The sequence below is a fragment of the Salvelinus sp. IW2-2015 genome, linkage group LG2 (assembly GCF_002910315.2).
Source record: "Salvelinus sp. IW2-2015 linkage group LG2, ASM291031v2, whole genome shotgun sequence".
Classification (NCBI taxonomy): domain Eukaryota; kingdom Metazoa; phylum Chordata; class Actinopteri; order Salmoniformes; family Salmonidae; genus Salvelinus; species Salvelinus sp. IW2-2015.
The window spans coordinates 19,938,289-19,966,056 of NC_036839.1; the positions used below are offsets into that span (position 1 = coordinate 19,938,289).

The 27,768-nt window shown below is 42.7% G+C and overlaps 1 protein-coding gene across 1 annotated transcript in view; it reads right to left on the bottom strand.

Annotated features, from left to right (window-relative positions):
* Positions 1–297: 297 nt before the first annotated feature.
* LOC111976510 (R3H domain-containing protein 1) overlaps positions 298–27,768 on the bottom strand; it is a 30,618-nt gene continuing 3,147 nt past the window's right edge. Inside the window, 23 exon segments of the mRNA XM_024005409.3 lie at positions 298–4,383; positions 4,386–4,529; positions 4,820–4,913; positions 5,213–5,307; positions 5,587–5,740; positions 6,004–6,173; positions 9,377–9,486; positions 10,432–10,592; positions 10,819–10,970; positions 14,632–14,755; positions 15,093–15,350; positions 16,481–16,603; positions 18,200–18,387; positions 20,373–20,669; positions 22,128–22,345; positions 22,497–22,579; positions 22,693–22,788; positions 23,676–23,784; positions 24,114–24,254; positions 24,665–24,724; positions 24,963–25,041; positions 25,412–25,544; positions 27,602–27,697. Coding sequence (XP_023861177.2) covers positions 4,016–4,383; positions 4,386–4,529; positions 4,820–4,913; positions 5,213–5,307; positions 5,587–5,740; positions 6,004–6,173; positions 9,377–9,486; positions 10,432–10,592; positions 10,819–10,970; positions 14,632–14,755; positions 15,093–15,350; positions 16,481–16,603; positions 18,200–18,387; positions 20,373–20,669; positions 22,128–22,345; positions 22,497–22,579; positions 22,693–22,788; positions 23,676–23,784; positions 24,114–24,254; positions 24,665–24,724; positions 24,963–25,041; positions 25,412–25,544; positions 27,602–27,697 — 3,453 coding nt within the window. The 3' untranslated portion in view covers positions 298–4,015.

Consider the following 27,768-nt stretch of genomic DNA (forward strand, 5'->3'; position numbering starts at 1 on the left):
CAGTCTGAGACCAATGTGTCCCAGGGGGGAGACTATACATTTTCACCACTAGTTTGCCTTCTCTATCAATAAGATGAGCATTTCAGTGACATGCATTTTGTTCTGGATGTTACATCAGGTTGATAAAGAAAAGCTTATTTGATAGTCACCGTGTCTTTATGATTTTCAAAACGACAGATGAGAATTCAATCTAACCTTGTTCTTCATTAGGGTGGTTGTGGTCCCCAGATACCCAAAGAAGTGAATCCTGAACAAACACCAGATATTTACCCACTCATCTGTCAAGTAAACAAGCCCTCTGTGTTTATAGTTTAATAAAGGCGTGAAAACCTCCACCACCCCATTTTAATAGTAGGAATACAACCGAATTGGCACAGCTATTAAAGCTGTCTGTAACCTTATCTACTGTCTATGGAGCCCTTTCCAACCTGCCCTAATTTTAGCTTTACTCCTACTGTGTCTGAGCTGACCAAGTCATACAACAGTGGAGAGGGTAATGGCAGCAGGTTGTCACCCTTCTAACAGTGGGAAGGGCTGTTTTATAGGCTAGTGCATACAGTATGCGCCGGGTGCTTCACTACACATCAGAGAAAAGGACCATTCTCAGGGAACGGGGTTGTATGTCATTTCCTTTCATGGAAAACATCCCCCTGCTCACAGCTTTCATTCAATGATTTATGCATGTCTAGGACTATACTGGAGGTGATAGTGAGTGCAGCTTTGTTCAATTGGTTTTGTACTGACTTACCATCAATTCTCCATGGTCTTCAGTGCATGTATACATTATAGAGCAACATTTATTATTACATTTGCTGCTTGAAATAACTTGACAATGCATAAATATGCTTGATATCAATCCCTGTGCTAGACGTCGACCCTTGGGCAGGGGAAAAAAAAGAGGGAAAAAAGGCATTGCAAATGAATATCATAAAAAAAGGGTAATTTATTGCTCAGAGAATTTCCTCAACGATGGCTCCATTTCACCAGCCTTGGCTGCAACACTGAGCTAGGTCCTCCAGATGTTGGCTTAATTATCTGTTAATAATCTCACTGTCAGTATGGAGATCCTTAATGCCATGACCGGACACCTAACAGGCTCCTTCACATCGCAGATATTAAGCGATCCATTTAAAACGGTTTCTGGCAACACTAACTCCCACAGGCTCTAGATGAGACATGGGGCAGGTGGTTAGATTTTTCTTGCGGTAAATTGCTTTATTGTTATTGGAAAGGAAAAATATGACAGTGGAGGAAGGAACTGTGTGGCATTGGGTGAGATGAGGTTGGTGGGAGGTTAATGTAGCAGACAAATTACCCTATAAAACCTGGATTGAGATGAATAGCACCAACCAAAGACCAAATTAGATAATGCCAAGTATAAAACCCACATCCCCACCAATAGCAAAATAAACCACTATCTGCTTACACTGACATCTGAGGTAGGACTATACTTAGTGTTGATGAAAAATAATAATTTTATCATAAGTTTAAACATCATGAAAGAGGCCATCCAAAGCGGTTCGGTGATGGACAGAAAGAGAAACCCAGAGGACCCTCATCCATTTCAAAGGACTTCTTGTGATCTGAAAAAGCACATATTTTGGTGTAAACATTTATTGGTTTCAAACTGAAATAAAAATGACTTGCACCAGCACTGAACAGTCTTTCAGAATCCACACATTTTTATCTTTGGAGAGAAATAAAAAGGATATATATATATATCTCGTACCAGTCAAAAGTTATGGTACCAGTCAAAAGTTTGGACACATACTCATTCCAGGGTTTTTCTTAATTTTTTGCTATTTTCTACATAGTAGAATAATAGTGAAGACAAACTATGAAATAACACATGGAATCATGTAACCAAAAAAAGCGAGATTATTCAAAGTAGCCACACTTTGCCTCGACAGCTTTGCACACTCTTGGCATTCTCTCAATCAGCTTCATGAGTTAGGTACCTGGAATGCATTTCAATTAACAGGTGTGCCTTAAGTTAATTTGTGGAATTTCTTTCCCTCTTAATGCGTCTGAGCCAATCAGTTGTGTTGTGACAAGTCAGGGGTAGTATACAGAAGATAACCCTATTTGGTAAAAGACCAAGTCCATATTATGTCAAGAACAGCTCAAATAAGCAAAGAGAAATGACACTCCATTACTTTAAGACATGAAAGTCAGTCAATACAAAACATTTCCTTCAAGTGCAGTCGCAAAAATCATCAAGCGCTATGATGAAACTGGCTCTCATGAGGACCGCCACAGGAAAGGAAGACCCACAGTTACCTCTGCTGCAGGAGATACGTTCACTAGAGTTACCAGCCTCAGAAATTGCAGCACAAATAAATGCGTCAGAATTCAAGTAACAGACATCTCAACATCAACTGTTCAGAGGAGACTGCATGAATCAGGCCTTCATGGTTGAATTGCTGCAAAGAAACCACTACTAAAGGACACCAATAAGAAAAGACTTGCTTGGGCGAAGAAACCCGAACAATGGACATTTGGTCTGGAGTCCAAATGTGAGATTTTTGGTTCCAAATGCCGTGTCTGTGAAACACAAAGTAGGTGAACGAATGAGCTCCACGTGTGGTTCCCACCGTGATGCACGGAGGTGGTGTGATGGTGTGGGGGTGCTTAGCTGGTGACACTGTTGGTGATTTATTTAGAATTCAAGGCACACAACCAGCATGGCTACCACAGCATTCTGCAGCAATACGCCATCCCATCTGGTTTTGTGCTTAATGGAACCATCATTTGTTTTTCAACAGGACAATGACCCAACACACCTCCAGGCTGTGTAAGGGCTAATTGACCAAGGAGAGTGATGGAGTGCTGCATCAGATGACCTGCACTCCACAATCACCCGACCTCAACCCAATTGAGATGGTTTGGGATGAGTTGGACCACAGAGTGAAGGAAAAGCAGCCAACAAGTGCTCAGCATCTGTGGAAACAAACTGTTGGAAAAGCAATCCAGGTGAAGCTCGTTGAGAGAATGCAAAGCTGTCATCAAGGCAAAGGGTGGCTATTTTGAAGAAACTAAAATATATTTTGATTTGTTTAACACTTTTTTGGTTACTACATGATTCCATGTATTATTTCATAGTTTTGATGTCTTCAATATTATTCTACAATGTAGAAAATAGTCAAATAAAATAAAGAAAAACCCTTGAATGAGTAGGTGTCCAAACTTGACGGGTACTGTGTATTCAGTTTAAATGTGCAAACTGTCTCTTTTCCCCAGTGACCCAGTAGGTATATAATTTAAAAAGACCTAATGAAAGATTTTAAACCATTGGCCTTGTAGGAGGAGAGGAGAAAGAGGGAGAACAGTGGTGGAGAGAGGCCATCCAAGCAGAGGATTGCTAAAATATGTAGTTGCAGTGGAGGAGTGTCATTTTTATCTCGACTTTTAAATTAAGTTAAAAACTAGGCGTGTCAAACAAAAGCCTTTCTTTGCTGCACTCATCTGTGCCCGCCTGTGACCAACACATACAGAACATTCACTGTGAAATGACAAGTGATTGAGATATTTAGTTACCAATCCTATATAAATTATTTACAAGGTGCAGGTCTTTTCATTTAACAATAGACTGACTGGGGTGTCATTTTGTGTTTCTTGGAGAATAAATCAGTAGACTCTCAAGAGAAAGGCACAAGAGACCCATTGTGTAGCTAAGGGCGACTCCATGATGTACTGGCCACAATATGGGGCTGGTGGCAGGGTGGCCGATAATCAGCTACCCTGGGGTGTGGGGAGGCTTTGGTTGTGTTAAACGGATCCAGGACAGACACTGCAACTGGGCTGGGGGAATAATAATGAGCTTTGGGTCTGACTCAAGATTAACAACTATAAAACAAATTAAAAAATAAAACAAAAATACAGACTGCCCTTTTGATATGTTCCGGCTGGTTCTCAAAACAGAGAGCAGACGGGTTTATAATATTTGGAACTTCAATAATCATGGTTTTTAAATGTTGGTACACGTTGGATCAGTGTTACGTTTCGCTCTTTTTCATCAAATCGTTAGTAAGAACATTACAAAATACAACACATTCCCCCGAAGCAAGTCTCTAGTGGAAAAACAACCCTTTACAACAAGCCAACTTAATGATTGGGGCTGGGGGGAGTGATGGCAACAGGAAGTGACTGGCGGTGCTGGTGAGGGGTGAAAGGTCAAGCCAGGGGTCCTTAGCGCCCTCGACTGGGAGCTGGCCCTCTCCAGGGGGTGTCTGTGGCCCCTGCTCATAGTGAGTCTGAAGGAGGCTTGGGGGCCATTGTGGTGGAGGAGGGCGTCCTGCGCAGTGTATCCGGAGGGGAACATGGCCAGGATGGTGTAGACGAAGGCTGGGTCAGCAAGGGCTTGGGTGGGGGTCACCGTTAGCCCCCCGACTGCCAATCTCGGAGGCTGTGGTGCTCTGGGAGCCATCCGACTACAGCCCCGGCTCTGGAGAGCTCACCCAGCAGAGAGTCCGCCTCGGTCCTGCTGATCTCTCCCGGCAGGCCAGTCACCTCCAGGACATGCCCACTCACTGTCACAGACAGAGCAGCGAGAGACAGAGCAGCGAGAGGGGGGAGCAAGAGAGAAACTGTCAAAACCAACTTGGAGACAACCTTAGGCCCATGACCTAATTAGTTAACGTAGTACAGACTAACCCTAGCGTCCTTTGCAATCAGTTTTGTTCTATGTACAAATCTGTGGGAATTCAAATCAAAGAAAAATGTAAGATAGATCTAAGAGTGAGATATGAGGGGGTTTTTTTTAGGCTTGGAGGTCCACATCTCTGTCCTCTAACAGACAGAGGGTGTTCCCTACCATTACCTGGATCACCTACACTGAGATCTGTAGACAGAGCTTTCCTTGTCTGCTTCCTCCCTCTGCCCCCTCCACCGCTGTGCCGCATCCCCATGGGTACCTGGGTGCAGAAAGAAGGACAAGAGCATGTTCAGATTACCATCTCTCGCAACTATACTTTCTTTGGACTCCAGCTTAAGGTATCGGAATGATATTGATTCAATTGGAAGACAAATGAGGAACAAAAGAATCAGAGACCAATGTTTGACTTCATCTTTTGTTTTATTTGCACAGTACTAAAGAGATGTTATGTTTCCAGGCTTTGCCAAGCATTTCAGAAGGGTATATCCCCACATAATTCCTCCTATAAACAATAGGTAGCTTCAACTTAAGTGGATGATCTGTCTTGTGTAGACTCACCTGATGGTTGGGGACCATGGGTGGAGCGTGTAGAGGAGGACGGATCTGGGGGTTGTACTGGAGGGTCTGCCCTAGTAACGGGTACCGCGCATCTCCTGGGAAACACAGAGATGACAACACGCTTAGTTTGGCTCAATTTCATTAGGGTTACAATTTTCCATAAAGATGGAGCAACTGAGCTGTCCTCAGGGACCCTGAGCATTCCACACATTTGTTGAATTTAGTATTAGCACACCTGATTCTTCTAGTCAACTAATGACAGCAAGCCCTTGGGATATCATATTCCTATATAATTGGAATAGATTAAATATGTAGAAATATCTGGTTGAAGGTCCCCCAGGACTGGGTAGAAAAACACTGGGTGTCTCCCTCACCTTGCCCTGGCATAAAGGGTCTGGAGAACTGGGGCATCATGGGTACGGAGGCGAGGCCTGGACGGATGCTCTTCACATTGGTTAGGTGGTGTGGGTGGGAGGGAGTTGGCGACTGGGCGGGGGAAGTTGAGGGACTGCCCAGCTGGGGAATGCTCTGTACACAGTTGGAGAGGACAGGGGCGGGTTAGTGGGTGAACACAGACCTCACAGACACCATTACATTTAGTCTCAGGGATACTCCCTTCTTAGAAAATTACAGACCATGGTCACGACTGTCCACGTCATCAAACCAAACCTCATTACTACATTTACACTCAGCATGTGATACTGATAAATATATATTTTTTAATTAAATTGTTTTTGTTTATATATATATTTTTTTTTATCTGCAGGTTCTCGCTGGGTCCCTGCACTCACCTGTGAGGTGTCTAGGGTGGAGAGCTCTGTGGATTTCTGTCCTCTCGTGTGGTCCAGACTGTAGTACTTGCTGTGTTTCCACTGCGGGGGCGAGTGAGGCCGTGGTTGCTGGCCGGGGGGCAACGTCAGCTGCATCATCACCATCCCACCGCCTGGGGGAGGGGGAACGCCTAGGGGGGCACAAAGACACCAAGAACAGACATTAAAATCTCATATTAAATTCAATAAACGTTTATTTATCCCCTCAGGGGCAATTAAAGATTTAATGTGTATAAACATCTTGTCCGCCTGTTAACATGAGAATTCCAGTATGTTCATCCTGTGTGTGTAGCAGGTTTACCTTAAAGATATTTATCAAGTTCAATAGGATCAGCGTATGTCAGTGTGACTTAAATTATTTCCTTGTTTGTATTTCATTAGTGCATTATGAAGAAAAATAAAATGTCCACGTTTGCTGTCTCACCATTAGAATCCTTTGTAATCTATTTGTGTGACATTAAATGAGTGGAGGTTAACATGTTATTAGTAACTAAATTCCATGTTTGAACAAAGTGTTTGTTGATATGCGTATTATTCTTGTCTGGTCGCGACTTTCCAAGGACAGCGCCGACCACTAATACATAATCATATCTAAAACCTTCAGCCGTCAAGCATCCATTTAAAGTTGTTTGCCCAACAATGAAGGGTTAGTGAATTTACTAGACCTGCACTTGGCCTTATTAAAAGAAGAGTTCTGACTGCACTTAGCCTGTCTAATTATTTTTGGCGGGGGTTTAAAAGTAAACAGTGTCTATATAATGCTCTTATCCTGACAGGGTGTAAACCACTGTATATGGCTAACTCATGCATGAAGGAAAAAAGTCTTCAAAGTGTGCCAAAAAAGCTGTACTTGTAATAGAAAACCAGGCAAAATATTAAATCTTTAGGCCCGTCTTGGTGCAATATGATGCAGTTTATTGGGATTTAATTGCAAATGAAGAGGCCACAGAGAAACAAAGTTGACCATAGAGCAGCTTAAGGACCAAAACACAATTCCACATTTGAACAAAATTATAATGGCATTCTCTAACTTTAAAGGACTTATCTAACTCCTTGTAAGCTGTTTCATATGAACATTTTGAATGATGCATCCTGTACACTGTTACCTTTATACACATAGTTTAGGAATGCACTCGTATCTATACTGAACAAAATAATAAACGCAACATGTAACAATTTAAGATTTTACTGAGTTCGTTCATAGAAGGAAATCAGTCAATTGAAATAAATTAGGCCCTAATATATGAATTTCACATAACTGTGCGGGCATCAACCACCAGGCCCAGTCAATCAGAATGAGTTTTCCCCACAAATGGCTTTATTACAAACAAAAGATATCCTCAGCAGAACTTTCCCTCCTCAGATGATCCCGCAGGTGAAGGAGCCGGATGTGGAGGTCTTGGGCTGGCCTGTTTACGTGGTCTGCAGTTGTGCCAGATTCTCTAAAACGACGTTGCGAGGCGGCTTATGGAAGCGAAATGAACATTACATTCTCTGGCAACAGCTTTGGTGGACATTCCTGCCTGCAGTCAGCATGCCAATTGTACACTCCCTCAAAAATGGACACATCTGTGGTATTGTGTTACAAAACTGCACATTTTAGAGTTGCCTTAATGTCCACAACACAAGGTGCACCTGTGTAGCGAGCATGCTGTTTAATCAGCTTCTTGATATGACACACCTGTCAGGTGGATGGATTATCTTGGCAAAGGAGAAATGCTCACTAACAGGGATATAAACAGATTTGTGCACAAAATTTTAGAGACATTTCTGGGATCTTTTATTTCAGCTCATTGAACATGGGACCAACACTTTACATGTTCCGTTTTATTTTGGTTTAGTATATATTCTTGGATGAAGTAGCTTTGATCTTGCCCACTCTGATGTCTGAAAATATTCCTGCATCTCCTTTCGTTTTACTTTTAAATTATTAATTTCTTTGTCAGTGGCACATTCTTCTTGCTGTTCTAACGGCTGCAAAGACAATTATTGCCATATGATGGAAGCCTCCACACACTGTCAATGGAATCCTCACTTTTTTGGATGTAATTTATATGGAGCTGTCTACCTCTCGCATTCATGGAGCTAAAGAAGTCACTTTGAACCAATGGCTTCTTGCCGCTGAAACACTTTGTGATGTGTTGCTTTGAGTTTCTCTTTTCCTATCATTTATTTTGATCCATGTATGTTTATTTAATTTGATACCTTAGGTCCTCGGATGGGATTGGGATGGGGAGAGGGAGGTGTAACTTCATTTTGTATGTATGTATTCATGTTTGCTGACAATTATTATTACTAAATTTAAAAAAAAATTAATCACAAAAAAAAGAAACAGAACGCAACAAAATACATATTTTAATTTGATAGTATTTGCTACAAAAAAAATGAATGGGAATTATTTTTCACTTGGTAATCCCTGCATGTAATTAAAACATTTACCACCTCACTTCTGAACGGAGCAAAATCTAATTTCAGGATTTGAAAGAACATTTCCCTTTCCATTTTAATTAGATATTCAAGGAGAAAAGACAAAAAGAGAGGGAGAGATGGAAAGGAGAGAGAGATGGGGTGACTGACGATGGCTATACTGATTCACAGGGGCTTCGCCACAGAGAGGAAATTCACATTAACTGAAATTAGAACACCCATGAAAGCCCTTACTTTCTTAAGATGGCCATAACTGGGAACAAAGCAGCAGAGGAATTACTTTTTAATTACCAGCCTATATCTGTTCAATAATTAGATCGTTAAGACTTGGAGTGTCATTTCAATTAGCACCTTAACGCTTCACAGCTAACAATCGAGGGGGGGTGGGAGGGAAGGCTGGCAGGGTGTTAAGGCGTCTACATGACTACCTTTCTTTTGTTGTTGCCACGCCGTATAATTATAGCTTTGGCCCTGGGAGATGAGAATGCTGCCTGCCTGTCTGTGCCCCCTCACCCTTTTAGAATCGATTCAATTCCATTTTGAATAGCCAGAGAATTCAGTCTGAAGTAATTTCTCCTGATGACACCTGCCTCTATTAAGTGGGGTTCTAATTCCAGGGTTTGGTGAAAGGTTATTTTAGGCTATTAGACTCCAGTGTTTCACACAGGGGGGATTGGATTGAAGAGAGTATTAAAGCACAAAAAAATAGAGGTAGCAGAAAGGTTTAAAACAGGGTGCGAAGAGAAAGTCGTACAGGGAAGCTAGTGATCTGTTGGTTTTGTTCCAGAGACGACCTATACGGAAGCTAATTTTATTGACAGTGATTGATATTTACTTCCTAGTTGAGACCTGGTTGTAATGGATGCTGTGGCTCAGGCTGGCTCTGTGCTGTGACTGGGCTGTGTACCTGAGCACTGCTGTGCCTGATGGAGGGGCTGCTGGGAGCTGCAGGGGGAGGACGGCCGAGGGAACTGCATCTGCTCTGATCCAGGAGGCGGCAAGAACCCAACAGAGGAGCTGCAGAGAGAGAAACACACACACACTTTTTAAAGCTGAGCAGCAGAGAGGCAAAGCTCTGGCAGCGCTTCACTCAATGTAATCAGAATTTGGCTCATCAGTTTAAAATGGGATAAATTACTGAAGTGGAACACTGTACACAGGGGCATTAGAACTACCACTAATATCCTCAATCAGAAACGAGTAAAGGCTGGGAATCGCTACGGACCTCATTTTCTACCAAATCAAAACAAATCAAAGGCAATCATCATTTTTTACTGTGTCTCCGTAACCGAATTGCGGTTGCAGTGTGCAACTTTGGGTTTTCTGCTTTCCAGGCTCTTCTTTCGCTCATTTCAGTTGTGATTTAATAAGGATAAAAGCAAAGCGAAGGCAGGCAGGAGGCAGGGTGATGCGTCAGCCCAAAGCACAGAGGCAGGCAGCTGCTGCTGGAGACAGTCGGCTCTTCGCTCTGCTCGGCACCCTGAGGAATAGTGTGCGTCTGCACAGCGGACCAGAGGGCTGGCATGAAGGATGGTGTAGAGAGAGCAGCTCACCACATGGGACCAGCAATGTTATATTAAGACTCAGTAGATATCTGGCCTTATAAATCATCTTGAACATGGCCTACTAAAGAAGAGGCCCCATGAGGGGGAGGGAAGAGGGAGGTGAAAAGTGACCCCTTTCTTTGCCATGCATAGCCCAGCGTGAAGCATCACAGAGACGGGCTAGTTATCGGTTAAAACTAAAAACGTCTCACTGTAAAATCAGGAATATATTAATGGTCTGTAATATTGTAATTAGTCTAAATTCAGAGTATTTGAAACATTGGGATTTCCTACTACATGGTGTTTTGTTAAACTGGGAATACATTTAGAACCGGTATTCAACAATATAATGGGTCTACAATAAGTGTAATGGGTATAGGTATTTCCATGTTAAAACAGTGTGGTGATGATGTCCAACCTAATGGTGTTCTGTTGATTGGGTGTGATAACACTGTAGTAGACCTGGACACCAGAGCCAGGCATGGGCCCCTGGTTGGACTGGTTGTGGTTGGGGATGATGATAGGCTGCTGGTATGTCTGCTGTGGCACACCCTGTGAGCCTTGGGGCTGCATGGATACCTGCCAAGACAGACCCAGATTACACATGGTCAACATGGGATGCCAAAAAATATACAAGATCGTTATTGTAAAAGAGAATGGTTCTTAATGACCAAGATACTTGGCTAAATAAAGGATTAAATAAATATACTTTTTTTAACGTCTTAATAATGTTCATCATTGACAATTGTGTTTTGATATTATAGACTTACACTGACTTAGTGTTGGTGAAATACCAAGTACTCACCTGATAAGATGGCATGGAGGGATACTGGACCATCATGCCTTGCATCTGATTTCCCATATTGCTATGCAGGCCACTGACAGTGTTCTGACTCTGTGGCACTCCAATCATACTCTGATAGCTCTGTGGTTGATTTGGCATCACAGTTTGGTAACCTGGAGAAATAAAGAGAGCGAGTTGAAGTTGATACAATCAAAAAGTGGACACAAATGACTTGAGATTCTTAGATTTCAGCAGACTTGCATTGAAATGAAATGCAAAGTTCCTTGGCACAGGACAAGCTGTGTGCTTATTTATTTGAAAAGTGATCAATGAATGAAGTCAACATTAAATTGGCTCGGTGAATAAACAACCTTTAAGAGCCAAAGTAATTTCGATAGGATTTATCCTCCGCTGGTAAGATTATGGGAGACACGAAGAGAGAGAAAAAAACTTTTCATAGAGTACGTTAGAGAAATTATCCTCTTTTTTTCACTGGGTAAAATACATCAGTGTCAAGGTTACCAGAGTGCGTGTAAAGCTCTGAGAACGCCATTGAAAAACCCTCCAAAGCAGGCGCCCCGAGGAGAGGTATGGGGGATGGAGGGGAGAAAACTGCAGGAGGTAAAAAGGAGGAAGGGAGTGAGGTGGGGGCCTGGGCAATTTTCAATTTCTCCTGGCTTTTGGCCAGAGCGACAGCAATCAATTTGGTCCAGATGAGAAGAGAAGTGGGACAAAAGGAATGGATGGCCCCCGGCGGGGAATGAAGGAGAGGCAAGCGACGAGAGAGGCTGGTCGCTATTTTTAGTGCCATTCTCCCACCTCCACTTACAAACTGAGCATGAAGCGAATATAATATTAAACACTCTCTGCTTCGGCTGACTGAGCAGAGGAAGGAGAGGAGAAAGGAGACGCTTTGCACTATGGTACCACCCAGACCCTGAACCTGGACCTAGGGACTCAAAAGGCTTGAATTGCTTGCCTTGCTGCTTGCAGACAGTGTTGCCTGCCTGGTTAAAAAGGCACTGACTGTCAGGCGGCTATAGCAGATAAGATGAAACAGGCACGCCACCCCTCTCCTTGTTACAGCAGATGAGAAAGGCAGCAGAAGCCTCAGTTTAAGTTCAAAAGCTTAATCTTTGCTTACAAGAATAAGGGAAAGGACTAGGCTTTCTCAGATGCCTGGGGAAAGGAGTTTTCAGACGGTACTGGTGTCCTTCAACTCAGATCTACCACAACATTTTTCTTCCTCCCTCTTTTCACCAAAAAACATTTTCCTTCGGCTATATTTGACCACATGTGGAGAAGTATAGTACCTTTTCACAGACAATGTCAAGTTTCTGCTGATATTTTATGATTACAACAATTGCACATATTATGAATATAATACTTTGTCTTCATAATTGCAGTTGAGACTCTTGCACAAGCCTTTTATAGTTAACAGAATCAGCTAATAATGAGCAGTATAATATATGTTAACAGAATCAGATTTTTATTATGAAATAATTGTAGAAGTGGAGCACACAAAAAAGTTGAAGTCTGATGTACAAGTCAAAACCAAAAATGAGGGCACTTTTTATGGCAGGAACATCGAGCATAAAAACAAAAATACACTGAGTCTTCACAAATATTCACGGCGAGAAACATTTAAAGTCTCAGTCAAGTCATAAGGCCTTCTGATTCAATAATCAAGAATACCCAGAAGACAGGAGGGTTTTAACGTGTGAGTTTTACAGCAGTTTGATTGATTGCGTAATCGTTAGTGCTGAGCGATTAACCAACATTTCTGTTATTTTTCATTTTTTAAAACAACTATTGTCCAACATCGGTTCAATTATTTGGATTCCATTTCATTCAGGGTTTTTTTGCGAGCTCAATGCAAATTTTATCACTGCAGATTCTCTAAAGATAAATATTCTATAGTTTAGCGCAGTGTTTCCCAATCCTGGTCCTCGAGTACCCCCAACAGTACACAATTTCGTTGCAACCCTTGACAGACACACCTCATTGAGGGCCTGACTTTTTAAAATTTAACTAGGCAAGTCAGTTATAAGAACAAATTCTTATTTACAATGACGGCCTACCCCGGCCAAACCCCAACCCGGGCGACACTGGGCCAATTGTGCACTGCCCTATGGGACTCCCAATCACGGGCGGTTGTGATACAGCTTGGAATCGAACCAGGGTCTGTAGTGACGCCTCTAGCACTGAGATGCAGTGCCTTAGACCATTGTGCCACTTGGGAGCCTGATGATTAGTTGACAAGTTGAATCAGGTGTGCTTGTCAAGGGTTACAACATGTGTATTGTTGAGGGTACTTGAGGACCAGGGTTGAGAAACACTGGTTTAGCGCAGAAAACATAGCAATTAACTACAATGACCATAATCCAGTGCACGCCTACTTATCTCTACCTGAAAATACATTATCTAACTGATTAATAGTTGGTATTCAGCAGTCAAAAGTATGCCATATTTACTTTGATGAACAAATAAAATAGATATTTTGTCAGACAGCATAGACAGCCACTCTATAGAGATGAGATGACTAGGAATTTAAAAAAGTAATCAAATAAAACAAATGTAATATACACAACTGAAATATTAAATTAAAGTAATGTGAATAAAAGATGGGATTAAGTGATAAGCAGTAATTGTTAGTCACTACCATCATGGGACTTTTAATTGTTTTATTCTGTGTTACAGCATAATGCGGTGTGCTTCTGCTGCCTATCATTAAAAATGTCTACAAAAATTCTATGAACTGAAACCGACCTCAAAAAGCACTGATCGCTCAGCACTACTAGCGGTAGAGTGTGGTTGCCGAACAGTTCTGTCTGAAGAGGTGAGAGTGAGGGGCTGGAAAAGAGACCGGTTCACTGTGAGAATCATAGGCCTCTCAGACAGTGCCCCGGCCCCGTATCCTGAGCCTCTGGTTTTACCACGGAGGGCCAATACCTGGTTCCACCCATGGAGGGTCAAGATCCACCAGTATCCAGGACAGGCCTTTCGGTTATAACCCAGTCTGGAGGACTGATATCCAGGTAGGACACCCATCTAAACACCTGACTTTGGACCCACAGGAATATAAACTTTGACATTTCCCTGCTGGAATTCACCATCATGTGATCATTTCCCCATTTGAAATCCCCATCCTTTTCTCCACTGCCAACCTGCATGACAGATGCATGTACAAAGGCTGGCAGGTAATTAAAACAAAATTCCCCATTTCCTTTTAGAGATCAGATTGGCTTCTGGATTTCAGTGGTGCAGCGGAGCATCTGTTTCTCTAGACAGGCCAGTGAATAATGCCTCAGCGATACACAGTGGGGGGGAGGGAAACAATGCTAATAGTGTATTTGATTGGGAATTGTTATTATGGGGTAAAAGAGTAAGGCAAAACAATGGCCAAAACTGCAGAGAAAAGCATTCCAACACAGTAGTTAGCTTTTCGCTCTGCCCCAGGGGCACTGTCTAATTTCCCCTCTGCAGTTTACTTAAATTAGCCTATTGTGTACCCGCCATAAAAGCAGATAACCGGAGAGAACAAAGTGCTGAGTGTAATAGAAAAGAAGTGTGAAAAGGGAGGGAGGAGCGGTAACAGCAATCTCCCCGCAGCTTGATATAAACTGTATTAAAATAAACACACAAGGAGGTGTGGTATAGAGTATTTTACCCCCCATGTAGATATCTTTAATGCAAACCACTCCACTGATGGTATTACATATATTACACCAGAGAAATAACACACACCTGAAAGTAACACCTGTTTTTAATAGAAGAACTTGGCAGCTGAGATGGATGGTTGAGTTACTGGTTCAGCCTGTGCTAGATACCTACCTGTCTGTTGTGTGGGCGGGGGCATTGGCTGACTCTGTGGGGCGCTGTACTGCACTGTGCCCACAGGCCTGTACTGCTGGTTGGACAGGGGGTACTGGCCTGGTGCACAGTAACATGCTGACATCTGTAGGCAGAGATAGAGCAGTCTAAAATGGCATACCATTAATACCAACACAGCGATCCATCTCTCTGAGGTCTCTGAACATACAGTACAGTACCTCTGCTGGTGTGTGGCATAGTTACCAAGTGCCATTTAAATGCTATTTTAAGTAGAGAGAAAGTATTTATGAACAAATGTATTGTACATAGTAATGATGGAACATTACAATCATGTAGTTGAGGAAACAAAGATACTGGCCAAGCATTGATTAAGATAGTCAGTTAGATGGAACAAAAGTATATTAGTACTAATGTAACAGAATAGTGTAAAATCAGGTTAGGCTCAGATGTACAGAAACTACCTGCTGCATGGGCTGCTGCATGTAGCCCTGTTGCTGCATGACCGGCTGGTTGACAGGCGGAGGGGCGGGGGTGTTGTAGGCCTGGGGGGCAGGGACGGGCTGGACTGGAGGGGCCACCATGTAGCCCTGCTGCTGCGGGGGGGTCTGGAGCACGACGGAGGAGGGGTACATGGCAATGTGGGTGTCCCGACCTGGGCCCTCCCCAGAGGCCTGCCGGGTCAAGCTCATGTGGCTGAAGTGGGCTCCCAGGTTGTTTTGCTGTGGGAGCACACAGAAACGTGTTAAATTGATACATTATATTATTACATGTCTTTTATATATTTATTAATATAATGTGAGTTCAGGAATGGCTCTACTTGAACTACAACAGAACCTTGTATATAATTAATAATATATCATACTTTTATATAGCGATTTTCTGAAACCCAAAGACTTCTATAGAAAACTATAGGCTAGTACTACCGAACTACTACTGCTGGCTCCTTGTGTCGTCACAGTGTTCGCCGAACAGCCTACAGCAATTCAGTTGGATACAGCCAACCATGCAAAGCAAAAATCCGAAGGCCCTAACACTGAATTCCTCCTGACCTGTTTAAGTGTGGTTTGGTTTACTTTACAGGGTGGCGGGTGGTTAGGGACTTTCAGCATTGCTATTCATAGAACATCAAATTCCATCATCTGCTGTGAAATTAATTATTCAAAGCAGCCTTCCACAAATGTAAAAATGTAATTAGTCATTAAGGGATGTTTATTGGTAGAGGGAGGTCAGGAAAGAGGTTAACGGAACACATGATTTGCATCAATGGATGGAGTGTGGTAGAAATACACAACACATGAAAATAAAACTGATTCCATTTAGCATTAATTGGCATATTAAGTCTTACTAAGGGGGAAAAACACTAACCATTAACTAACTGCATTCGATTAGCCTCGAGAAGTAACGCTAAGCAATGCCTGACACTAGTGAATATAAGTTAATTAAAGGAACTTTTGCAAATTTGAAATTCTGTCCTTGTGTGTATTATTTCATGAACATTAGCCTAAATGTTACATTCAGATCTTAATGTGGGCATATAGCAAGAACAGAACATTAGCTCCATTAATTTTGCTGTAGAGAATTTCTATATTTTATTAATCACAGTCATCTATCATATAACTGGAAAATGACCCTATAATATTCCCAATTCGCAGTCTCAGGCACCTACAGTAGCAAACACCAGTTTGGCTCTGTACTAAGTTCACTATGCATTTACAAAAGTTAACAGATTTTTGGGCTCTGTACTAAATTCACTACACATTTACAGATTTTTTAAAACAAGCCATAAGAGGGAAGATGGGATAGAACTCAAATAGGTTGAAGGAAGAGTAAAGAGATGAAAGTCAAGTACCACAGTGTATTGTTGGTTAGGGGAGACGGAGAGCAGCTGAGGTGGGTAAGAGACAGATGAGTACTGGACAGGCTGAGGAGAAGGCTGGAGGGGCCGGACCGGCTGAGGAAGCGATAGAACAGACTGAGAAGAGGAGGAGAGGAAAAGAGGTAGAGGAAAGGAAAAGAGGTAGAGGAAAGGAAAAGAGGTAGAGGAAAGGAAAAGAGGCAGAGGAGAAGAGGAAATGAGGCAGAGGAGGAGAGGAAAGAGGCAGAGGAGAAGAGGAAAAGAGGCAGAGGAGGAGAGGAAAGAGGCAGAGGAGGAGAGGAAAAGAGGCAGAGGAGGAGAGGAAAAGAGGCAGAGGAGAAGAGGAAAAGAGGCAGAGGAGAAGAGGAAAAGAAGCAGAGGAGAAGAGGAAAAGAGGCAGAGGAGAAGAGGAAAAGAGGCAGAGGAGGAGAGGAAAAGAGGTAGAGGAGGAGAGAAAAAGAGGTAGAGGAGGAGAGAAAAAGAGGTAGAGGAGGAGAGAAGAAGAGGTAGAGGAGGAGAGAAAAAGAGGTAGAGGAGGAGAGAAGAAGAGGTAGAGGAGGAGAGAAGAAGAGGTAGAGGAGGAGAGAAGAAGAGGTAGAGAAGAGGCAGAAAAGACAAGAGGTAGATTAAAGGAGAGAAGTAGACGTAGAAGGTGAAGAGGAGGAGAGGTAGGAGGAGAGAAGTACAGGAGAGGAGAAGAGGAGAAGCGTTAGAGGGCAATGGGTTTAGTCAAAGACATTAGGCAGAAGATGCAAACACTGCAAGAGGAGAAAGCATTGCCATCTCATAAACAAAATAATTACAGTAGGGGAAAAGGATATTAGTTTAGTGCTAGCTCCTGGGGAAATACAACTAAACAGTAATGAAGTTAATTAAGACAAAGAGCTAGGTCAATAGATGACCATGGATATGAATATCCTCTATCCTCTACCAAGGTTGACTGGTGGAAATCAATTACAAGACATAAATATGAACACCATGGGACAGCTCTTAGTTCAATATAAATATCCTCCAATTTGCAAACCCCTCATCAGCCTCATCCCCTGTGTCTATAATGATGTCTTTATTAGAAAGGGACATTGCTGCTTCGCGTCATCGGAAAGTCATCCTTGTCTGACCCCTGGGTTGTGCACCCACACTATCAGAGGTCAACTCATTTTCCTGCCCTGGTATTTTCACTAATGAAGCTCAACCCCTCCGGCTCCGTTTTTTTTAAAGGACCTCTCCATGACAGGTTGTGTTGATGGGGATCTTGCTATTAGAGATTGCTATTCCTACCACCGAGGGACTGTATAAATTCTAACGATTACCGTTTGGGCTGTGTGCTGCACCAGGGTCACAGTGTTTAGCCGACACTCTGAACTCAATTCATTTACTCTTGACAGGGGTGGCGACTAAGGAGAACGGCAGGTTGCAAAATTTCCTCAATGAATTACACCGTACGAATGTCAAGCACCGCCATGGTAATGTTTTGAAATGGGGGCCATGTCAATCACCAGGGTGTTTTAGGATGACTGAGTAAGAATTAAACATGTGCATCAGTTGTTTTCCTACTTTCCCTTGCCCTGCTAGGGATTAAACAAACACGTTATGGTTTGTAATGTGTAGATGTTATGAATACGCCGGTGACATCTACATTTTCTCCTAGGCTTCAATTGAATTGAATTACATTTCAAATTAAATTCAGTGCCCTGCTAAAGGGTGTTAGCGGACCTGTGAGAGGACGTGGTTGTGATTGGTGGGCTGGTGTTGGTGGCGGCCAGGAGGGTGTGGAGGAGGGAGCATGGGCTGCTGGGTCCTGCCCTGCTGATTATGATGCTGATGATGTTGATGCTGAGGAGCCATGCTGTGGTTGGGGTTGTACACCACAGCACTGCCATCCGGGTTCACAAAGGGCTGGCCTGTAGGTAGAGAGGAGAGGGGCAGGGCTGAAACACACTAGAAAACCACCAGCACTGGTATCTCTTTTAACACATTAATGATCATAATTTTCAGCATTATAATCAACACGAACCATCTTTTTAAATCACATCAATCATTATTGTCAACATTCTCTTCATCCCTATTGACATTGGCCCCATTATCAACATTAAACATATTCTTCAACGCTTTGATACGAATTTGCCAAATTGCTAGGTATCCAGAAATGTAATTTGGCTAGCATTATCCTTACAGCAGTTGTAGACAGTATAGTGTCCAAAGGGCTTCATTTACATAGCCTATTTCTGAATTCACACAGTGAAGTGAGTAAATATTTATAAGAAATGTGTACCTTTGCATGAGCAGGAAAAAGACGAAGAATATTGTGTGCGGAGGCACCTTGTGTAGAGAGAATATGAAAGAAACATCTAGGATAGATTTCTGCTCTCATTCTTTCCTAGGGCTCATTTCTCCTCTGAATCGCTGGTGAAAAATGCATTGATGGTTCTATGGGGGTTTACTGTGAAATAGGCTGGCTCCGAATGCCGAATATCCTTTTGTGAAGGTATTTTTTAATGCAGAAAGGAGGTTATTGCCACGGAGCAGTGCAGAGACACTCAGCTCCAGTGTATGACTTATATATCACATTACCTGGTAAAATCTTGGGTGTTTATTCCTTACATTTGTATTCTACACACATCTAATGAAGTGCCTGTTGGTAATATACATTATCATAAGGATCACACTTCACAGACATGTTTGCTTTGTGAGCTCTACAGTTACTCATATACTACGAGGATTAGAGAGGGTTTGGCCATGGTCTTATTTTACTAAATCTAATATCGGTGAGTATCTACTATAGTTAGCATTTTTCCTACACATTTGGATTCATAATAAATTGAGAAGAAAATATATAGGCTATACATTTGCACTCTGGGCTCATTTGCCAGTGGTGAGAGGATAGGTTTTCCTCGATTTTTTGCACGTGTGACGCCCACATGGACCTGAAAATAACTCCTCTTGAGTTTTGAACTATCAGGTGGCTAAATTAATTCCTGGGTGCTACACAAGACATTTTCCAAGTCCTTAAGAAAGGTCAATAAGCAATTACACACCCCTGGCTGGCTCTTGAAAAACATATTAGTGCCAGCTCCATATACCCAGGCTTATCAGCCAGACCCATGCATATTTAAGAACTAACCTTCTCTACGTCGGCCGCTGAACGAGCAGACTGAAGAGGAATGCATTATACATCAGAGCGCCGACTTAGACTCTCCAGTTTTTCTATATTCAATAACACCGTACAGTATGGCTCCATTATCCCTTGTCTCAGCAACACTTTAGGGAATTTGTTTTGACCAACGTCGGGAAATATTGATCTTGCGAGCGCGCTATCGTTTTTCAAAGTGCTTCTTCATCTGCGGGCGGCAGAGAGATGGATCCTCATTTGAATGCAAGCCGGCTAAGACAGCGACTCCCGTGTCAAATCTAAATAATTTGAGGAAAGCGATACACATTCTGTCGGTTGGGTTTACTATTTAAAAGGACAATCAAAGCAAGTTCTAATTTTCACCTCCCCCAAAATACTCAGCAGCATCAGAACTCAAATACATCATAAATAATGCATGAAGAAATGCCTTGTGTTCTGCTGTGGCGTTCCACCACCTTGCTTCCAGATACACCCCACACCCGAGATACACCACCCTCCCCAGCTGGCTCCAACATTAAACAACAGTACGCTGTCTGTCTCTCTATGCACCACAAGAAGACAGCAGTCAAGGAATAAGCAGCAAGTTGTGAGAGTTTGTGAGTCGTGTTAGTTTGAATGAGAAGATATCGGTTTGTGAAAGAAACCCAATGGCAGGACACAAGACACATTTTACATCCCCCACGGCAAGCCCCTGTACTGTACAACTAACTTACACCTAACCAACCTGGTCCGATGGTAGGGTTAGAGGGTACCAACCTGTGTGTGGGTTGACCAGGATACTCCCTGGCGGTATCCCTGTGGCTTCCAGGGGAAGCAAATAGTAGCTAGTGTTAGCTGTATTTGCTGGTGGTGGCGGCACCGGGCCGCTCCTGCCTCCCGCCTCATAAGTCACAGTACTACTAGTGCAGGTGGCTGGGTAAGCCACTGGGCAGGGGGGCGCGGCGTGGTTGTGAGGGTGGCCAGCCTGGGTTAGAGCTGGGACGGTGAGGGGCAGCTGGGAGCGAGAGAGCGAACCCGTGGAGGACCCTACACTACTAGAAGACTCTAGGGAACCTAGGGAAGGAAGGAAGGAAGGTAGGAAGGAAGGTAGGAAGGAAGGAAAGCCTTAACCTACAGACACAGCAGAGTTAACACACCATGCTTAGAGTTGTTGTATGGGGATGGACAGGGAGAGTCGTAAGATGCATGCCAAGGGTCAAAGGAGATACTGATGGTATCTACTGGAGGAGAAGCTGCTTGAATTCATTGGGTATTTATATTAGTCTGGCTTAGACAATCACCTATAACTGTATAATGCATCAATGGTTGAGGCCATTGCCATAAAAACCTTTAGTTGACCCAAGTAGAAATCTAATGTTTTTCATTAAGAAATGCACTTCTTTGAAAGGTCAGTTTTGAAATTCCATACCTACACAACCTATGATCTATTCTAATTACCTGTGGGACTGATGCGGTCATAAAATAGAAAGAGGATGATGATATCGTCAGCAGCTCTAAATGACAAGTTAATTAATTTCTTGATTTAACGTCTTCGTTTAGCTATTCACTTTGTGTGTCCAAGCACCACCACCATGTCCATGGTGGGCAGAACAGAACACAACACTTAATGAAACTAATAGATTCTTGAACTGTACATAATTAGATCATTAAGACTGGAATCTAATCACTGTCTGGTAAACAAAATAAAACATGATTGACTAAGACATTCTACTACAATTCTAAAAGAATAAGAAACCACTGATAGCATATTACCATAACATTTGTAGAACTATGGTTCAAAGAAAGGAAGAGAAAATGTATAAACGCTAAAATAATGCGTTGTTGAATTGGCTAGCTACTTCCCCTATTAAAATGACCATTGTATGTTTGAGATGGGGCTCTTCTTTTTTGTGAACGTAATAACCAATGAATTCACACTCCAGATACCAAATGGTAGTAATAAAATGAGAGGAGGAGCGGCAAATGTAATAAGAGGAGAAAGTATGCTAGAAAGGCACACATTAGAAAGCACACTGTCAAAAATGTACACACTGTCAATATGTGAGTGGTATGTTAAGTGCCAGCAAGGTGTGACAATGCACTAAGACCTGCATCAATGTTGCCAAATAGAAAATAAGTGCTCCGTCAATATCTTGATCAAATCAAATGAAGGGGGGGGGGACACACAAAAAGCATCCATTTCACCTGGCAGGAGTCTTCATAGGGAATTTGTCTCTTTAAAGACTAAAAGCATTCAAACCCTTTGACAGAATGATGGGCATTATTCTAGAATCTGCCTTAGGTCATGTCACATGGCTTCTCTGATTGGACGCTCCTCTAATGGACAGGCCGTTTTGACAGGTGCTGCACTGCTGATTGGCCAATATAAAGGTGGAGATTTAGAGTGAAGTGAACTGTGATTGGTGGTTAGTTTGGTTAAACCAGACTGAACACTGCACTCACCATGGAGGGTGGCATTCAGTCTGGTTTAACCAGGCTAGTGGATAGTGGAAGTGGTGGTTATTTCTTTACCAGTCTTAGAGAGGCGACCCATGCTCTTGCTGCTGCCCGAGCTGTCTCCCCTGATGAGGACAGAGATGCCGCTGAAGCTGCTTGCCTTGGTCATGGCTGGCCTCAGGTTACGGTTGGAGCTGTCAGAGTCTGTGCTGCTCCACGGCCGAGGGTCAGAGTACTTGGGTTCGTTCTCAGAGCTGCTCTGGCGACTGTTGGCCGGGCGGCCATCTTTTAACCTGAGGAAGGAGCCATTTTAAACCATTATGGGATTATACATTTATTAGCTATTATAAGAGATAGAAACTGATTAATAGCATAACCATTTCCTAAGCAGAGAGTAAGAGATGGGGAATTTGTCATGGCTATGTTACGGTGAGAGATAATTACCTAAACATTTGCCGCCTTTGCTGTGTGCTGTTACAAGCATCATCCTCCTGTATCCTTTTTTCAAGAGCAAAGCCATCTGGACCCTGTAATAAAATAAGCTCTGTTCGCTACTTGTATTTATTGACTCAAACTCTCATAATCTGCATTGAAAACCTATTAAATTAATATTAAGGGAATTCTATGGGATGGTTCTTACATCTTGAGCAAATATCCTGTCTCTGGCCCTCTGGTACTCCTCCTCTCGTTCCTCTATAGACTTACTCCTCCGGTCGTCCTTCAGCCGCATCCGCATCTAGACACGTCAACACAATGCTTTAGCACTAACATCTGACACATACATCAACTGTCTCCTTTAGCAATTGTTTGTTAGTTAACAGTAACAAAGGGCTAAGGGAATATACTCTAGGAAACACTGAACCAATCACCATTAATACATGATGACTCCTTGCTGTCCCCAGTCCACCTGGCCTTGCTGCTGTTCCAGTTTCAACTGTTCTGCATGCGGTTATGGAACCCTGACCTGTCCACCGGACGTGCTACCTGTCCCAGACCTGCTGTTTTCAACTCTTAATGATCGGCTATGAAAAGCCAACTGACATTTATTCCTGATTATTATTTGACCATGCTGGTCATTTATGAACATTTTGAACATCTTGGCCATGTTCTGTTATAATCTCCACCCGGCACAGCCAGAAGAGGACTGGCCACCCCTCATAGCCTGGTTCCTCTAGGTTTCTTCCTAGGTTTTGGCCTTTCTAGGGAGTTTTTCCCAGCCACCGTGCTTCTACACCTGCATTGCTTGCTGTTTGGGGTTTTAGGCTGGGTTTCTGTACAGCACTTCGAGATATTAGCTGATGTACGAAGGGCTATATAAAATAAACTTGATTTGATTTGAATACCATTTGTCCATTGACTACTGCTTTTACTTTGTGCATGGAGGAAAAACATTCTGAGCTGTGCTAGTAGTGAAGACACCATTAATAACATTTGGCCATTGACTACGCTTGGCGCATCAAGGAAATACACTTTTCAAAATGGGGTTTTGTTTTTTAAAACTTTACTGGCTTTCATGGAGAAAAGCTAATTATTTATTTTCGCATTTTAACTTTCTTTCTTGGAAGCTCATTGATCATAATGAGGACTAGTATTGGGGAGCCTCACATCAAATGACTATCTTACCATGTTTTCATCTTTGTCTGAGCCGGAGTTGTCCCTTTTGAGAATGTASCGCTTTTGGAAGTCGTCAGTTTTGTCATCTTTGATGTGTTCTGAAAACTTTTGATCAGGGCTACAGAGAGAAAGAGAGAGATATGGGGGGGCAGAGAAAAAAATTAATAAAACTTAGAGTTGTAGTACGAATTCGTTCCAAGAAACCTGAGATGTTTACACCATCTCCCTTCCGCCTCAAACGCTGTTGCTCTCCTCCCGACCTACATCACCCAATATTGAAAACGCAGATAATTACGTTTCCCCAAAAACTCATTTCGAGGGCTGCAAAGGAAAATCTCTTTTGCCTTGGCAGAACATTTCTACAGGCTTAGCCATTTGAATTAAGAGTAGGGATGAACATTTAAATTATTGGTTGTGGCAGAGAGGGACGAGAGAGAGATTACTCACATTCTTGTATTGCTAGTTTTGTTGATGATTACAGATTTCCCGGTTTGGTCGACGTTGTGGTCTAGGCCAAAGTAGGCAGCGACGCGGTGCAGCAGCATTCTGTGGTAGGAGGTCATTGGAGGGAACTTTCTCTTCTGGCTTCTGAGGAGGAGGATGAGGAGAGGACAGGGAGGAGAGAGGACAGGGGGAGAGGACAGGAGGTGGGAGAGGACAGGGAGAGAGGAGCATGGAAGAGAGGACAGGGAGAAGAGGATGGGGGGCGAGTACAGGGGACCAAATCAATAATTCAAAGAGGGACTACAGGACAATTAGGAACAGTCGTTCTGTGCAAAACGGTCCAACATAGCCTGGAGTCAAATCTCATTAGTTCTCCCCAGGCAGAGAGAGACATCACACGAAATTATGCATGAGGCTTAATAAATGAACAGAAACAGCTTATTCTGTTGAAATGAACCCCCCCCCCCCAAATCCTCAACAAATCGAGACATAAGAGACTCGTAAATTCAGTTGAAATGCACCCCAAAAAATCTAGACTCAGCTGAACTACTCACTCGTTATTACTGATAAAGTCGAGAATGTCCTGTTCCAACTTCAGCAGCATCATTCTGTCCCTGTGAATATAATGGATTGAATATGGAGAGAATTAGTTTGGAGTCTGTTTAGTCATTTGAGCATCCATCATTACCTCAGGGTGTGAAAAAAACTGCAATTAGTAATCGACTGATGAATATGCCAAGTGTTCAAACCTTTTAGAGAATGAGTCTTTGCTTATTCACCAGTGAAAGAGAACAACAGCTGGGTTTGTGGGAACAAACAAAATATTTTTAAATGACTGGCATGGCTACACACCTGGGGTTGTTTTTCAATGTGTTTACTAAGAATTCATGGATATCGATCCCGGTAGAGTCTGTGTACTCCTGACTGGAATCTGGAGGGGAAAATAGGCATTAAAGAAAAACTTTTTCTATTGTGTCTCCTCATTTCACAGAAACTTCGCAAAAGTTAGGGCATTAATGAGCAAGGAAGATTTTTTTTAATAAAGTAAGCTAAATTTAGAGGACATAAGACCATCCATTGCTTTTTCACTTAATTTTACAGAAATGTTGAAGGTTCATTGAGTGCTGACTGAGAAAGCTGTTATTTTGGTTTATTTTAAATAAACTTTACAACCTGTGAGAAACCTCTGGTTCCAGACAATGTTTACCCACACAGGATGGCTGTGTCCCAAATGGAAACCTATTTCGTATTTAGTGCACTTCTTTGGACCAGGGCCCATAGGGGATGCAGACAATGCCTACCTCTGGACAGCATCTTCCTGGGCATCCTCTCAGTCTTTTCTAGCAGCTTCTCCACACCTTTGTCCTCCTCATCCTTGATGGGTGGCACCTCCTCTTTGTCAAATGACTGGGAGACCTGGATCTCAACTTCCTCCTGCAAAATAAAAGACAACTATTGGAGTCACCTTTTATACTGAAACAAATGGGATAAGGTGATTTCTCTTTCTTAAGGAGCTATCCATCAGGATAATTATGATGACGACCCCCCCAACTTTCCAAATGTACAGATTATGTAGCTAGTGGGGTGGCATGGTAGGAAAGCCCATGTGTACTAAGGGTTATCAGTTTAATGCTATGATCTTGAGCATTCACACCCTACAGAGTAGCTAGAAACAAAGGTTTCCCGCCTACTCTTTCTCTGATTAAGAATCTGGAGCACCCAGAATGGCTTTCATTTAATATTTTGGTCAATACAAAAGTAGAAGTAAAACAAGCACACAACGAGGCCGAGGGACAGCAAATGTTTTTTTAAATGTTTATTTTATTTATTTAAAATGGGGAAATCTGCCATGTTTACATTGGAGAAGAAAGAAATTGCGCCGCCCCTGTAAAAAGTACTAGCCTAGGGGAGTTGCAGCTTGCTAACAACGCTTTGATGCGGCACAGACTGAGTGAAAGCGAGAGAGCGAAGGATGGTGAATAGAGTGGGGGGGGGGGACTCCTGGGAAAGAAAATCTCAATCGCACACCAGTTCAAGGGCATAAATCTGACTGAATGAGTCTTAGAGACACCCTGCCAAGAGTATTCTTTCATGAGGTGGGAGATCATTTGACAAGCATTTGTTTAATTCACTCACACAGTCAGGGAGTTTCCATACTGCTCCTGATTTAGGGTTTTTATACAGTAAACCAGTTAAACGAGACACTATTTCATTCTATGGAATGGGTGGAATGAAAGAAAGTTGGCCTAACACCTAATAAAACAAACGTGTTCTACAGAAGCTTGGATTCAATTAATTCAACAGATTTGAACCCCTGCTGTCAGATTAAAACAAATTATTTTAATAGGCTAATTATAGTATGACCTTTTGGGTCTTAAAAAAAATTCTGATTTCATGTTGAACAAAAAAAATTGAGAATCTAGACCACAGCTAACACGGAACCCAAACCGGCTGCGTGTGTGCGCCATCGTGCGCTATCGTGCATACATTTATTTTGTACCCCTACACCAAACGCGATCACGACACGCAGGTTAAAATATCAAAACAAACTCTGAACCAATGACATTAATTTGGGGACAGGTCGAAAAGTAGTAAACATGTATGGCAATTTAGCTAGTTAGCTTGCACTTGCTAGCTAAATTGTCCTGTTTAGCTAGCTTGCTGTTGCTAGCTAATTTGTCCTGGGATATAAACATTGAGTTGTTATTTTACCTGAAATGCACAAGGTCCTCTACTCCGACAATTAATCCACACATAAAACGGCCAACCGATTCGTTTCTAGTCATCTCTCCTCCTTCCAGGCTTTTTCATCTTTGAACTTAAATGGTGATTGGCATCTACACTTTCATAGTATTACCACGACAACCGGCAAAACATTTAGTCTTTCAATCACCCACGTGATTGAACCAATGGGATGGCATGTGGGTACCTGCATCTATAAACCAATGAAGAGATGGGAGAGGCAGGACTTGCAGCACGATCTGCGTCAAAATAGAAAGGAGTTCTATTTTAGCCCTTGGCCTCGCAGACGCTCGTTGGCGCGCACGAGCAGTGTGGGTGCAATAATTGAATAACATTGATTTCTAAATTTATTTTGCGACACTCGTGCACGCGACGTGTCCGGTCTGGTCAGCATGTAAAGCTAAATATGAATCATGTGGTGAGTGACCTGAAACTAGGTAGATGCTTCAATAGTCACAAATCCTTTCAAGCAACTGGAAACGTCGTGTTATTCAAACAAATTCCTTTCTGAAGCTTTTGTTGGGGGAAAATGCTGTTCTGGAGGCTGAAGATAACCAAAGAGGGGAACAGTTGGTGAGGTGTGGAAACTACAGGAATTTCTTGTGAACCTCTTTCTTGACGTTTCACTATTAAAAGAGATGCACTTGTGGGGTATAAATATGCAATGAAATGATGATTTGACACCAGCTGATGGTTTGGGTAGGAGCAGTGAATTGTCATAGGAGGGGCGTGGGGGATTTGCGGTTTACCTTGTGTTCTCGAGGCAGATCAGTGGTAATAGGGGGAGGAGGAGAGGACTCTTCGCAAACAGCCAGGCTCCGAACTAACTTTAACTTTGAGTTAGACTGGGGATTGGAGTGGTGAGGGTTAAGAAGAGAGTCAGGATGGGTCAAATACGGTGCAGGTAGAGTTTGAA